This window comes from Epargyreus clarus, unplaced genomic scaffold, assembly GCF_041222505.1.
Source record: "Epargyreus clarus isolate Ecla_fem2 unplaced genomic scaffold, WU_Ecla_fem_2.2 ptg000012l, whole genome shotgun sequence".
NCBI lineage: Eukaryota > Metazoa > Arthropoda > Insecta > Lepidoptera > Hesperiidae > Epargyreus > Epargyreus clarus.
The window spans coordinates 9,539,111-9,555,182 of NW_027332220.1; the positions used below are offsets into that span (position 1 = coordinate 9,539,111).

Consider the following 16,072-nt stretch of genomic DNA (forward strand, 5'->3'; position numbering starts at 1 on the left):
ACTAAAACACAAAACTTCTTATGTAAGATTTATGTTATATTTTAAGTCAAAGAAATCCTATGATAATTTAATAACATAAAGCAATTAAACTTCAAATCAACATTTATTTTGAAACCTTAAAAGAACATATTTATTACTTACGAGCTGTGCCCCGCGGTTTCACCCGCGTTAAAAGTGTAAATACTCTGAAGTTTTCATGGGATTTAACTTTTTTGCGCTTATCCCTAATTCTTTTTCCATAATGTAGCCTATGTTACTGTCTATAACATCAGCTAATTGCCAGTGAAAGTCCCATCAAAATCAGTACAGCCATTTTAAAGATTAGCCGGAACAAACCAAATTTGAAATAATTTTTTTTTTCGTTAAAAGTACCGTATGTACCGTATATTTTATATTTTCCTTTTATGTTATATGGTCTTAGTAAAATGTTGTTATTTTGACATTACAAACAGACACTTAAATTTTAATTATTTGTATAGATTCTAAAGTTAGTATAGTTAACATTTATTTTAAACCTCAAATCAGTATTTCTTTTTACAACTTAAATCAAAGTTTTAATGAACACAGGTAACTGGCAAATTGACAATAATGGACACTATAAAAGAAATATTAGAACCTGTTTACGCGGCAAAACAATGAATTGGTAAACCGAATCATTCGGCCGAATATCCAGTTCGGTGAAAGTTAAACCGAATAATATTCGGTTATTCGGTGAAACCACTATTCGGCGCATCTCTAATTAAAATTATTATTAAATATTGTATTAAATATTTAAACTAAATTTTGCATAATTTATGTTAATTTATAAGCTATCATGTCGAACATATTTCATATTTTATTGTTGTAACTGTCAAGTACCCAATTATAAGAATAGTTTTTATTACGTAATATATACATATTAAAAAACATAACATGCATTTTCATTCAACACTTTCTATATAATTAACTATAGCATTCATTTGTATAAATAAAAAAATACAACATTTACAATCAAAAAATTAAAAAGAAAGTCAAGTATGCAGATGTAATTAAAAAACTGTAGGCAGGCAGCCCTAACGCGTTACCGTGCCCAGCGCAACCGTAGGTATCTAATTCAAGGACAGGGCCGAGTTAAATTACTGTATATCCTTATACTGTGGTGATACTGTCAGTATACTCTAAACCCTTATTTACAGTAATCAGTAGGCATTCGATCACTTTAATCGAACTATGAATGATTTTTTTCTGAAATAGAACGATTTGAAAATCGATTTAAAATTAAGTCGAAATGTTGAAATGGTGAAAAATATTTGCAGCTCTGTATTGAAAAGAGTCACCCGCCTTCCGCAAGAAATATAATGTCTATCTAAGTCAACATAATAGGAACGACACAAACGATCAATATGACAAAAGCAATCATTTATATTTTTGTGGTTTTAAAAATTATCGATTGAAATTTTTACGGTGCCTGAAATGAATAAAATTCGTTATTATAATCTGCTTGGTATCGTTTTGAAAATCTATCAACTATCAATCGATATCAGATCGCATCCCTAAATCAAATCGCTCAGTCTAGGCTGAGCTTATCAGTGGTCAGCAGTGTTGGCAACCGTACGATAATTATCGTACATGTACGATAATTTGATACCACCGTACGATGTACGATTGCGAGTCATTATCGTACGAAAATGTACGATAATTGGCTACTTGACACTTTTTGGGAAACTGTTTTAATGAATTCATATACGTATTATATATGCCTTTCATTGATCATTTTTGCGAAAAAAGGGCTATTTATTAATAAAAAATATATTTTTATTACGGTAAACGGAACGTTACGCCAAAACAGGCGGTCAAGTGTCATTTCGTAGCGTGACGTCAACATAAATTTTCGCAAAATTTTTGAATCGCACAAATTTTCGCGCCATCCCTCACGCGTGCATCGCGCCTAATGATGTGCCGAGTCGGCCATTTTTGGTATTCGAGTACTTTAGTACTCATATAAAAAAGAAACGAGTCAGTACTCGAGTCCAAAGTACTCACAACGTACTCGAGTACTTTGCACAGAACACAAAATTCAACAAGTTTTTAACATCTCTAATCGCGCCCGGGTGCGCGGTGCACCCATGTAAAAATCATAAAACTCGAAAAATGACGTGTCGGGCCGGTCGGGCGGTCGAGTGCAATATACATTTATGATAAATATCTATTTTCATTAATAACTAACGCGTTCTTATGAAATGTACGATAATTTTTCGGCAGATACGATAATTTTACGCCCCTGGTACGATCAGCGCCATCTCCCAGGTTGCCAACACTGGTGGTCAGTAACATCACTACCATCAGTAAATCAGTATTGGAATTTGGATTATCAATGTTCTGTCGATTGCACCATACCGGCGTTCGGCGTTTTGTTAACTTACTTCAGTTTTATATCTATTATCCATTAATTTAATATCTTTCGCATTTCACTAACCAGTCTTATTACAGGTAAGTACTTTAACTAAATAACATTGTAATTCTTCAAACTCTTGTTATTTCAATGAGTTCCTAAAGAATTTAATCCATTGAACATATCGGTATCAAGGTTCATATTTTTTGTACTATTTGTCTCTAAACTTATCTCAAGTTACGTAATGTATTCGATATGACTCTAGATATATTTGTAAAAGTAAACAGGTATTGGTTTGAGGTTATAGATATCTCGTTTAGTGCTTACAAAGTACTCAATATTACATCCCATTCCCACTCGCACAGCTGAGTATGGGTCTCCCAACTCTCGGGAACCTATATTTATCGAAATTATTTACCGAAATTTCCACTATAACTTTACAGTACTTTAAAATAGAATCACTTAAGTTTTCGGAGTTTTTAACATAATCCGCCTACCCTATTTTTTATGTTAATTCAGTAAAGAAGCGTAAATGAATATGCAGTGCGTTTAGTAGTACAAATAAAATCATATTAAACTCATTATTATACAAACAAAAAGTAAGGAGAATTGAATAATCAAAAAAATAAATTAGCTTTCTACACTGAGCCCCACATTACGATTGCCTATATTGTGGGTGTCATGGACACAACATACACACAAATACGCACACACATGGAACTAAATTCATTATTTACTTATTTAGATATCTGCCTGGCTGGTAATCACCCTGAAACCTCTGTCAGACCTGTGGCTAGATTACCACTCCACCATGCAGGTCATCAAACTAATTAAACAATATAACTGAAAAGCAAATAATTGGCTAAGTGGAAGTCTAACTCACACGTGGATGGTCCCATACATCTGGACTTGTTTCATATATATTTTTTTATAATATGGGAGTAGCAGATGAGCATGCAGTCCACCTGATGGTAAATGGTTACTGCCACTCATGGGTATCTGTAATCAACCTCTGATAGGATTAGATACCTATTTAAAACGGCCACAGATATGCCACTATCTGTGATGACTAAGCTGGAATGCCTCAGAATAGTATGTCATGCTTACCACACCGTTCAAAGCAGAACACAGCAGCGCTTAACACTGCTGTTATTGAATAGTAATAGATGTCTTGCGGCAATTTACCTTTTACCATCAAGTGGCTTACTTTTATAAAAAAATGTCATCTTCGCACGCCTGTCATTAACTATTTAGTAGACCAAGTGTCCATTGCAAGAAATTTAAAATATTCAACTTTCTAACTTAGTATGTGATTGTTATTGACACATTCCAATTCATTTTTATGCAGTTAGGATTTGTATTTTTAAATTGAGTAGTTGGACTACTTTTAATATTATTTAAATAAACCATTGATAAATAATAATAAATGAATGTAATAAGCAGTTAAGAGCAGATGAACTGGCATTTTTTTGCACACACACACACACGCACGCACGCACACACACACACACACGCACGCACGCACACACACACACACGTACGTGTTTTGCGCATATTTTGTATGTTTGTAAATCTTTTTAATACATTCGGATCTGGTTAGATAAATGTCGACAGTTAAGGTGTCGTAATATTTGTCTAAAATAACTAAGTGTCATTTTTTCATAGATAGGAGTTTGAAAAAAAACTGAAAGGAGTTACGAGGTAAATTGTGATAAAAACTAAAACTGCATCATTAGATTTTTTCGAAAATCGGGGAATCGAACAAGTTCATTTAAAAAAAATCACACACTGTATTATTCCATCATCGCATAGTGTCGCTTACAAGGGTCAAATTCTAGAAAGTAGTGATATACTCGTATGACAAACTGATACGATATACAAAGGAAAAGTGATATTTTGAAAAACTAATGCAGTTTAGTTTTTCACAATATCGGCCTCGTAACTCTCTTCATATTTTTAGCTGATCCTTATAGTTTAGGATTTGGTCTTGAAGGCTCACTTCAAAATTTCACCCTATAATAAATATTTTGTATACTGTAGTCAGAGGACGACATATACTACTTTTTATCAAGGAAACATACACGTTTTCTGATACAAGTCGAACTCACACAAGGAGGGTTCCGTACCATCCAATTGTCATATATTCTTTCATAGCAACCATAGAAGTAAATGGCTTGTGAAAATTTTAACTGTCTACGTGTTACGGTTCAATAGATAAAGCGAAATATGCTGAAAAAAGCGGGTCCTTGTATAGCGTCTCCCATTTATTTTTAACGTTTTTTTTATTATTAGTATTTGTTGTTATGGACATTGTTTGAAATTTGCATCAAAAGCATACGCTAATTGGCTTCTTACTTAAGTCTGCATCTATAATGGCGTGATAAAATGGCATTTTGGCGCTGTAAATGTCTTTTTACAGTCCATATTTAGTACAGTATCATCATCAAAGTAATACTTGCGCTTAAAAAAGGATAGATATGCGTGAAAATAGTAAATACCCGAATAAAAACCCATTTTCGGGTTTAAACCCTATTTCTTCCCAACGACCGGGTAAAAACCCGGTTTATTCCCGATGGTTTAAACCCTCTGCCCATCTCTAGTCTTGCCCTTTGCAATCAAGATCCAAGAATATAAGCATGGTGCAAAAAATATATCAAGGACTATAATACCCATTTATAAATGTTATAAAGTTTGTTATTTATGTTTGATACATGTGAATCTGTGGCAAATCAACTCCCACAACAAAGCCTCAATGTTATGATTAGGATTATCAATGTACACTTGTGATCATAAGTGTAAATTTTGAGTGGAAAAGTTTAATAAATTGTTATATGTAGATGGTATCTATTGTTAATATATTTATTGAAATGATGCAATAGTTAATGCTTCAATCCTTGTCGATAGATAAACTAAATTTATTTATAATCAAGTTCAAATTTAAAAAAATGCCTAGTTATAAACCTATAACCCTATGTAGATTAAATTTCTTTTTCTTATCCTGATCCTGAATCCTTACAAATACAATGGCTTGAAAAGAGGCTTTTGTTACTCAAGATATTGGATCCATTAAGATCCCATCATGTACTATCTCCATGCAATTACAATGCACATGCAAACATTCTGTTATTTCGTTGATGCACGAATGACACAATTACATAAGCGTAGGTAGAGGCCTTTAGCCGTTTCTCTAAACACTTTACCACTTACCAGTACCTGTTCGCGCTACTTACAAACTGGTTATATGTAGCTATCGCGATTTATATCACGGCAGCCGACAACAGTCGACGCTCACAGCTCGCCGACGTTAACCGTTTTCTCTATAACTGTACTTGTGTTCGTCCACTTTACAATGGGTCGAATACTGAGATGTGTTGTTTTGTTACTAGCCACCACCACTATGGTCAATTTTAGGGTGCTTGCGAGAGCCATGTCGACGGTCGCGAAATCCTTCGAGACTCATGGCGTCGTGCCCGATGTCATCCCCAAGGCTCCGACTGCACTTGTAACGGTGAGTGGTTTTATATTTTTATACAGTAAACAAAACTTTGTAAGTTTTGTGTTACCCCTGTTTTGTTGAACAAGTTTGTATCTAAACTTTTAATCACGCTACATGAACAAAAAAAAATTGTAGATAAATAAATGTGCAATATATCAGCATGGAAATACATATTATGAAACATTTCAACATTGAACCAATATTCCTGTCACTCTTGTGTCTCTGCATAATAAATTGTGTGTAGGTATATAAATAATCAAATTGATAAATAAGTCCATTTTTCTCCACCATGGTCAGCATTAAATAGTTCGTGCTATTTCAAATTCAAAGCAGTAATAAATTTACACGAAGCTTTGCAACTTAGGGCCTTTTTACACGCTTTATATTAGCTTCACTTGTATGTTTGTCAGTGAGTAACTCCGTTTTTCAGTAGAAAGATATCAACATACATCCTTATTAATTATTTGACGCTTTGTGGATGCTTAATGTGAACAGGAGTAGAAATAAAATAATAATTAAAGAAACTAAAGCTTGAGGTGCTTTTGAAAATATCAAAGTGTTGGTCCTTCTGCTCATGTCTGTCAGTAAAATATTTATAACTACCGAGAGGGCACTGCACGCTTTTTTTACAATTAAATATATATTTTTTTGTTGTTAATACAATTTTTCATTAAAAGTTTAAAGATTATATTATATTTTTTAAGTTTGATTTCTATAAAAGCGTGTACTTTCGTTTTTTTAAACTATATTTATTCTAATCACACGCGATTGTGCCTGCGTGATGTACTGGTCCGCATGCGTGTCATGCGCATGCGTCCTATCGTTTCATAGATACTTTTCTAACTATGTAGATCATATGAACGCGGGACTCGAAAAGATTATTGCAACAGATTAATTCACACATATGCTAAGACCCGCATGCGGATATAAAACTGCGTGACAATAAAAATACACGTAGCCTTCAGGGAAATGGAAAGACTGATTTTAAAGGAAGGAGTAATTTAATGGGAACCATGTTCCATTAGCTATTGCAAGAACAATTGTAAAACAATTTTCCATCTCATTAGCAATTTCATTGAAAAACGTCGGCCTATAGTGTTAGCTGTAAAATTCACTTTTTACATCACTTGTGTTTTATATCACGTGTGTATTAAAAATTAATTATCACTTGCTAAAACGGTGAATATCGTAAGGAAACCTGAATACCTGAGAGATTTATAAAGAAAAATATCCCAACCGTATTCACATACCGTCCACCAATACGCACTTGGCCAGCGCGGTGGACTATGGCCTAATCTTTCTCATTCTGAGAGGGGACCAGTGCACAGCAGTGGGACAGTAATGGGTTGATGATGATGAGCACTTATGTTCAAAAAGAAAGGAAAAAAAAATCAATAGTAAAAATGAATTTGAATACCAAACAACAAACAGCTATTTTTCGGCGTTTTTCGACTTATCTATTGAAACGTAAAAGGTAGACAGTTCAAACTTTTGCCAATGCATGGCCATAGTATAGCAAATACCATAGTATAGTTGTCATAATAAAAAAATCTAAAAATAAAAAAAAACTTAATGAAAATTTGATGGCACTGAACACTCCGAGTGCCAGTTTGAGTGCCAATTAAATCAATCACGTTGAGGGTTGCGACACCTATCGTATCGGCGATCATGGTCGCGAAGCCTCAGTAAAAAAATAATGTTTTGACCTTTGCAAAAGGTTGAAAATCACTGGATTACATCAGAGACGTTCCAAACAAGATGTATTTTAAGCACAGTACCTGTTTGTACTGTGCCTGTTGTCTGTACACAAAAACTGTCATTCGTTGAATAACTTCATATTTTTTACCGTTAAACAATAAAAATCATAAATTTTACTACTCAATTCGTTTGAGTATTTTAAACGCTTGTCCTTCAACAAGAGCAATGTTCTCCAATAATCATGAAAAATAAATATACAATCTTTTTTAGATAGATAAAAAGATGTGACCTAAGATAAGATAATATTGCAGATGAAAATACAATATTTTCTAGGTAAAAACAAATGTTTTAAACATTCAAGAAGAGCAAGAAGTTTTAAGTATGCAATACAATATTGGTTGTTTGGTAGTCCAAACTTGCCCCTCAATCCGAGTGTGCCAGGTTCGAATCCTTGGAAAGCACCTCTGATTTTTTAAAGTCATGTATCAGAAATTATATATCAGTTTCTGTAACAGCGTCCGAAAAAAACGAATATATCAGTTCTGTAACAGCGTCCGAAAAGAATTCGCGCATTATCTTTATATATATATATATATATATATATATATATATATATGTCGGAGGAAGAGTCAGAGTTATTTAATATAGCTTTAGCTATACTGTTACTTTAGTATTTTAGTAATGTTATTGCTATTTGATCAATCGAAGGGTTAATTGCTTTAAATTATAATTAACAGTATTGTATAGCTTTTGTATTAGAATCAGAGCAGAGACTTTAAGAGGTCTCTAGTGGAGTCGAGGTATGTGGCGGCGCGGTGGGGAAACATGGATAAGAACTGATGTGAGTGATCGAGGTGGATCATTATTTCGTTGTGCTTTGGAGCGTTTAGTCACTACCTTGAACCTGCTGCTCAAATCCTTTGTTTGTAAAGTTATATTAGTAGCATAGTATAGTTATTTTGTAAATCCGAAGTCATAAATGTAAAGATCAATAAATATTGTGATTACTGTATTTGTGCCTGCATCTACCCTATGACAACGCCCACAAAACCTATAGATTCTATCAATGATGTCGATGAGAGCCGTCCTTCTCCGACATATATATTTCTTATGTACGTGTGTATGTCACTGAACTCCTCCTAAACGACTGGACTGATTTTGATGAAATTTGTTGTGTGTGTTCAAGGAGACATGAGAATGGTTTAGAATCACAATTTAGTCCGTGGGAAAAGGTTTATTTTTAATTAATTTTTAATTCGTAAGTAGTTATAGACTCGGAAACTATGCATTTGATCAAGTGATGATCTTTAGCAAAGTCGTTGTCCAAGAGCCCACGAGGGTTTGGGAATTGGTAAGAACAATTTTCGACAGATGGCACCACTGTCATTCTAATGCAGATACAAATTTTCCGTTTTATGTATGTCATATTATTTCTTTAAAATGCGGGCAAAGCCGCGGGCACCACTAGTAGTTCTATAAAAAATCTCAGATGTGTGAAGTTTACCAATTCGATCTTGGTCAGCGCGGTGGTCTACGGCCTAATCCTTCTCCTTCTGAGAGGAGATCCATACTTAACAGTGAGATAATAAATGGGTTGAAGACGACGAAAGTAACATTAGATCTGTGTTCATAATTATAAGAACTAATGTAGGGTTCTGTAGGGTTTTGAGACCAAGAAACAGAAATAACATTATAAATGGATAGAAAATAGACTATTCATTATCCTTCCCAATTTTGACAATGGACAGACAGTGGTCCGAAAATTGCAACATTTGTCAATTGGTAAAATTGGTTGTTGCTAAAAATCACGCTAATGACAATCTATTTTCGCTAACAACTGTCATCATGTTAACGGAATAATAATGATATCTACTAATGATAATGATACCTAATCATTTTTGTCAAGGCTTTGTTATACGGAGTCATCTCATTAAATCACCTAATTTGGAGAACTAATCTTAGTTTATGCTCATTCAAACAACTTCCGATAAATTTGGATTGAATATTGTAACGCTAATTATAGTGGTTTTCCAACCAAATTGCAAAATTCTTAACGATTATCATTTGATTGACATCATCTTTAATCTATTATTGTTTCACTACTAGGAACCACCTCTCAAAAGGATTAGGTCATAGTCCATCGCGTTGGACAATTGTGGCTTGGTAGACTTCACATACCTTTTAAAACATTTTTGAAGATCTCTCAAACAAGTAGGTTTCTTTTACCGAACAGCGGTGGGAATCTTTTTTGAGTATAATATATATGTATGTCTGGTTCTTTGGAACGTCTTCAGTCCAAAGGGCTTAACGGATTTAAACATAGGGGGTAGTCGTTTGCTTCCTCAAATTTGTGAAGAATTGACATGGGCATTTTTAAGCAGTCAGTATTTTAAGTTTAAAAAATTACTAGTTCCTTCATATTCCTACCTTCATGTGAAGGTTCAATCGACACTTAATTTGAATCACATCTTGATTGCGGTAGAATCTTTGTGGTTTGACTCTGGCGGCACTACCCTCACACCTATTTCTGCCTTATAACAGCAGCGTAAAGCGCTGCTCTGTTCTGGTTTGAAGGGTGTGGTAAAGGAGACATATTTTTCCCAACCTTATAGCTTAGTCCTGAGGAGTAGTGGTGCATCTGTAGCTGACCTTAGGTAGGAATATCTAATCCTATCTGGGTTTGATTACAGATGTCCACGGGCGGCAGTAGCCACTTACCATCAGGTGGAACTGCAACTGCATGCTCGTCTGCAAAACTTGACGCATATTATTCTGAATGAAAGGAGATCTGTGCCTAGTATTGGGATAATGAGCTAATGACATTGTCTCGTGCTAACGAGGAAGCTGTCGACCGTAGACGATTCAATCAACGTCTAATCACGTCATTTGTCCAATGACACCTGTATACGATGTACCGACTGCCCAGTAAACACCGGTTGTGCTGTAATTGTACCTACTGTGGTACGTAAGTAATGTACCGGTATCCAATTATGTCAATCTTGACATCCTGTATCATCATAGTGAAATCACTGGGTAATGAAATAAATTATACGAATCCCGCTAATCTATACTTCTATACTAGTATTATAAAGAGGAAAACTTTGTTTGTTTATTTGATTGTAATGAATAGGCTCAAAAACTATTGGACCGATTTTAAAAATTCTTTGACCATTCGAAAGCTACATTATCCACGAGTAACATAGGCTATATTTTATATGAAATATATTTGATAAATAGATTTTCAGGCGGTACAAAGTTTGCCGGGTCAGCTAGTGATTAATAATTTGATATAACTCTTAGCGAGTTTGCGTATGAAATATGGAATACAAGCGTCTTGTTTGTTAGATATTATTATTTTTAATTGATAGGTATTATTGTTATGGAACAAAGATGATATCCGAGTAAGCGAGTTGTACATAAATAACACATTTAAAATCACAGACCAAAATCCAGGTCTGTGTTTAAAACACTTATTCTAAAATAAAATTGATACTACTACTTTCTGTACTTTTCCGGGGCATTCCAGTTTAGTCCTCAGAGGTAGCGGCACAACTGTGGTCGACCTTATTCATTACTTCATTACAAATGTATACTGTGACTGTATTAGCCACTTACCATCACGTGGACTGCATGCTACTCCTATATCATAAAAATACAATATACAATAACTAGCTGACCCGGCAAACGTTGTGTTGCCATATAAATAAAAAAAATGTTAAATGTGAACAACCCTTATCACTTAGGGGTATGAAAAATTGATAGAAGACGATTCTCAGACCTACTGAATATGCATATAAAATTTGGTGATTATCGGTAAAGTCGTTTCGAAGGAGTACAGTAACTAACATTGTGACACGAGAATTTTATGTATACGAGTAAGATTTAGCCTATAGCGGTACAGGGACAAGAGGCTTTAGCTCATATTTATACATATGTAGTATATACAACCTAGATGTAATAGTAATTCACCTTCACACAAGAATAAACTTACCGTAGTAGTCTAGCAGTAATCACAAGCAATTCTTAATAATATGAAGTTGAGTAGTTATCAAAAAGATTTAGCGCTCTCTACCTATTTCAAGAAAAAGATAAATGAAAAATTTTTGCGTCGATTTTCTTTCCAAAATTGATCGGTTTAGCAGTTTCCAAAATAGAAAGATTGATCATTTTTAACGGATATTTCTCGTTTAATATACAAATTAGAATGTCACCCTAGAATTTGGCAACTACAAAATATGAATTCTGAAATTACAAACGTTTTCTTTAATTTAAGCCAAGTTCTTTGTTCATTAGGATACTAAATAGCTCATAAAATGATGCTATCCTTCCAGCATACATAAAGTTACATAACTTATCTTACATAAAGTTTATTACAGAAATGGTAATGGAACTAAAACATAATTATTTGGCACCATAAGTAATATATAATTAATACATATAGGTATAAGGTAATAAATGTTTCAGACCTGCCTCATTCAATTATTTATCTGTAAATGTATCTATGAATGTAGGTTTTTTTTTTATAATATAAGAGTAGCAGACGAGCATGCAGTCCACCTGATGGTAAGTGGCTACTGCCGCCCATGGACATCTGTAATCAACCCCAGATAGGATTAGATATCCCTACCTGAGGTCGGCCATAGATGCGCCGCTACCCCTGACGACTAAGCTGGAACGCCTCGGAAAAGTCTGTGTCCCTTTCCACACCCTTCAAACCGGAACACAGCAGCACATAACACTGCTAATAGGTAATTTTTAAGTTCTGTTATTTTTGCTAGAATATGATATTTTATATAACTTACATGTTTTACAGGTGAAATACCCAAGCGGCGTGGAAGTGAAGGAAGGCAATGAGCTGACTCCCACCCAGGTGAAGGATGTACCGACGGTAAAATGGGACGCTAGCCCCGATCACTTCTACACACTTGCTATGACTGGTGAGATATTTGTGTATTTATTTTGTGTTGCAAGCGCTTTTGGATAAAGTTTAATACTATTAAGTTATAAGATTATAATGCCGAGGTCAGACAGATATATGAACTCATCTTAGATATTTTTATATTAGATACATAGATCTGTCTTCTCGAAGATATCTAATCCACTTATCATCAAGTCTCGTCTGCTACTCCTATATTATAAAAAAAAGACTGGAACCCAATGCGTGGTAAACGATGTATATTCAAGGTGCGAATCAATGGTGAATTCACCAGAAGAATTTTTTTCTGGTTCTATGCGTATTCGTCCTTGTGTGAGACTATGAATATAGAAAATAATATTATTATTAAACCTAAAGTACTATGTTTTCAGACCCCGACGCACCTTCCCGCAAGGAGCCTAAGTTCCGCGAATGGCACCACTGGCTCGTCGGGAACATCCCTGGAGGCGATGTAGCCTCTGGAGAGACTTTGTCCGCGTACGTCGGATCCGGCCCGCCGCCGGACACGGGGCTCCACCGCTACGTGTTCCTCGTGTACAAGCAGCCCGGCAAGCTGACCTTCGACGAGCCTCGCCTAACCAACACGTGAGTTACACATAGTTTCCTTTCGTATTGTGTTCACAGATGAAGATGATGATATAACTTGCGTTTGGAAATAATTAAAGAATTCAAAGACGAAGTAACTAAGTATGAGGCGATAGAGCCGGAAGTGCTACCACCATGCAGTAGTTCGTGCTTTTCACTGATACTGTTAATAGTTATTGTTCTTGGGTGACGGATGTGCGGTGGACACGCGGCTATAATAAATATATGTACCGCTACTTCGGTGCCGTCATCTCGTTCTCGGCAACGTTCAGGTGACGGTAGCGGTGGACAAACGGCCATAGGGTTAATAGTCATTGTAAGTGGTCATCCATTGCCGCTCATGGATGTCCAACTTCATATAGAGGTTCAAGCTGAAGCTGATCACACATGTGTTACTACTCCAGATAACTAAGATGATTACATCCATAATATGTAAGTCAGCCGGCACCCACACCCCTGAAACGCAAGAACTGTTTTACGCTACAAATACGAATGGCCATGGTATAGTCCGCGTAAGACTGCTAGTCGGCTCTGAATATAGGAATGAATCGCGGCGCCATAGCAAATTGTATGACTACACCAGCTCACAACAACTTCAGAGCGGACTAGCAGTTTGGCGCGGACTATACCTCCAATTGAAAACTATAAGGATTCTATCACCTTTCAGATACGGCCTTTAAGACCGTTTCAAAGATTTCAGATGTATATATTGTTTTTATACTCCTAAATTCTTTTCAGGTCTGGCGACAAACGCGGCTTATTCTCGATCGCAAAGTTCGCGGAGAAGTACAAGCTGGGCGTGCCGATCGCCGGTAACTTCTACCAAGCGGAGTATGATGACTACGTGCCCATCCTCTACAAGCAGTTAGGAGACTAGGCGTGACGTCACGAGGCTGTAGGTAGACAACTAGTGTGGTATTCTTATAAGGTTGTAGTAGAAAATGAGCATGATGTCGAGATGTGGTGACTGTTTTGTATCATCATCATCAACCCACTATGTCCCACTGCTGGGCACGGGCGTCATCTTTAAATGAAAAGGATTGTACCATAGTCCACCGCACTGCCCAAGTGCGTATTGGTAGACTTCACATACCTTTGAAAACTTTAATTAAAGGTTTCTAACATATGCAGGTTTCCTCACGATGTTTTCCTTCACCGTTTAAGCAAGTGATAATTCATTTCTAATTCCCTATTTCGAATAGAGGTTTTATCTGAAGTAGACTGTAGTCTACTGTAGGGGATTCAGTAGTCTATGCATCTGTATCCATTGCCACTTTGAGAACTAAGATGATTGCTCATTTATTAACTCTGCTGGTATCCACACTAAAACTGAAACACAAGAATTACTTCACGCTAGGCTTCGGAGAGCGGTGATACCTGTTCACTGGAAGTACCACCTGTCGAATAAGTGGTTGCCGTAATAAAGAAGATACAACCCCTTTCAACTCAGTCCTCAAGAGTAGTAACGTTGTAATCGTCCTATCTGGGGTTAAATATAGATGTCCATAAGCAGCAGTACGACATACTATCAGATGGACTGCATGCTCGTTTTCTACATCAAAAATATAAGAAAAATAAGTCTCGAATTCGCTTCGAGACTTATTTTTCTTAGTATCTGGCCTATGAGGTTTTGTTAGTATCTGGCCTCATGAAATTTGTATAAAAAGTTGTATATTATTAGGTCGTGTAAGGACTAAAATTTTTGAGGTCATGATGAATTTTTGGATATGATGTCATTCGTGAGGTCAGATACTACTTAATATGAGGCCTTATTTACCTACAGCACCCAGTAACGCATATTATATTGTACTCATAGTATCCATGCATTTTTTTCAAGTTGTTTGTTAAAGTTTTGAGTCTAGATAGGGTAAGACTGAAGTGTTATTATTTCTTTTTCTTTTTTTTTAATTTTATCAATTAATTCTTAAGAATAGCAAGTGCGAAGATAAAATCAATAGTTGAAGGTAGCGGTATTGTAGGATTTTTAATTTGAAATATGTTTGAACTAGCTCTTGCCCGTGGCTACAGCCGCGTTTACCACGATAAGGATCCTATGTGTTAATTCAAGCCTTAAACTGAGTGCGAAATTACATCCAAAAATGTACAATCGTTTTTGCAAGAACGAATAACACACACTTAACTATCCTTACAAACTTTCGCGTATAAAAAATAGTTAAAAATGAAATTATATTCTGTTTGAAGAAGAGTCAAATTATCAATAATAAACGTGTTTTTTACTTGTATAAGAATATTTGGAATAATATATGTATAAAACAAGGGTATATATAATATGTTAGGATAAATGGACGCTATGGAGAGTTGAAATACGTAAAAAGTATAAAATTGTTATGTTTTGACTCAAAACTTTATTAAACAATGATGCTTGTATGTTAACTGATATAATCAGTGACAATATTGTTTGTTGGTCACATTAGCTTTAAGCGATTTTCTTGTAACGTAATAAAGTGTTCGCAAGATAGTGTCATGTTTTATTTAAACCCAGAACATTCCTTTATAAGTTTAGTTTATTGAATGTGCCAAATAAATTGAATTAGTGTAATTTTAAAATATGTATCATCAGCAAAACAATACTATAGTGTCTTAGGTTAGGTTTTTCGAAGGTCGTAGAAGAACCCTTTGTGGTTCGGCTCCGGCGGCACCACCACAACACCTATTTCTACCTCATAACAGCACTGTTCAGGGAGACGTACTTATCCGAGGCGTTCCAGCTTAGTCCTCAGGAGGAGCGGCGCTTCTGTGGCAAACCACAGGAATACCTAATCCTATCTGGGGTTGATACCGGATGTCCATGGGTACTAGTAGCCACTTACTATCAGGTGGACTGCATGCTCGTCTGCTACTCCTATATTATAAAAAAGTAATGTAAGTAGATTTTTACATTGGAACTAAATTTGGTAGGATTTTGCAGAGAGTAATGCTATTCTTTTCTATAAAAATATATGCATCCAGAATAATCGCATTGGTT

The 16,072-nt window shown here is 35.4% G+C and overlaps 1 protein-coding gene across 3 annotated transcripts; it reads left to right on the plus strand.

Moving 5' to 3' along the window:
• Window positions 1-2,318: 2,318 nt before the first annotated feature.
• LOC140746368 (phosphatidylethanolamine-binding protein homolog F40A3.3) lies at window positions 2,319-14,667 on the plus strand. 3 transcript variants are annotated; one of them, XM_073078490.1, is made up of 5 exons: window positions 2,319-2,469; window positions 5,783-5,879; window positions 12,379-12,502; window positions 12,873-13,086; window positions 13,825-14,667. In XM_073078490.1, exons 2-5 carry the CDS (start codon window positions 5,799-5,801, stop codon window positions 13,961-13,963), a joined length of 558 nt encoding a protein of 185 aa, XP_072934591.1. In that variant the 5' UTR covers window positions 2,319-2,469; window positions 5,783-5,798; the 3' UTR covers window positions 13,964-14,667. The 3 variants fall into 3 exon arrangements, with proteins under 3 accessions (XP_072934591.1, XP_072934590.1, XP_072934592.1); XM_073078489.1 differs by having other exon boundaries at window positions 2,326-2,469; window positions 5,758-5,879; XM_073078491.1 differs by lacking the exon at window positions 2,319-2,469 and having other exon boundaries at window positions 5,626-5,879.
• Window positions 14,668-16,072: the final 1,405 nt, after the last annotated feature.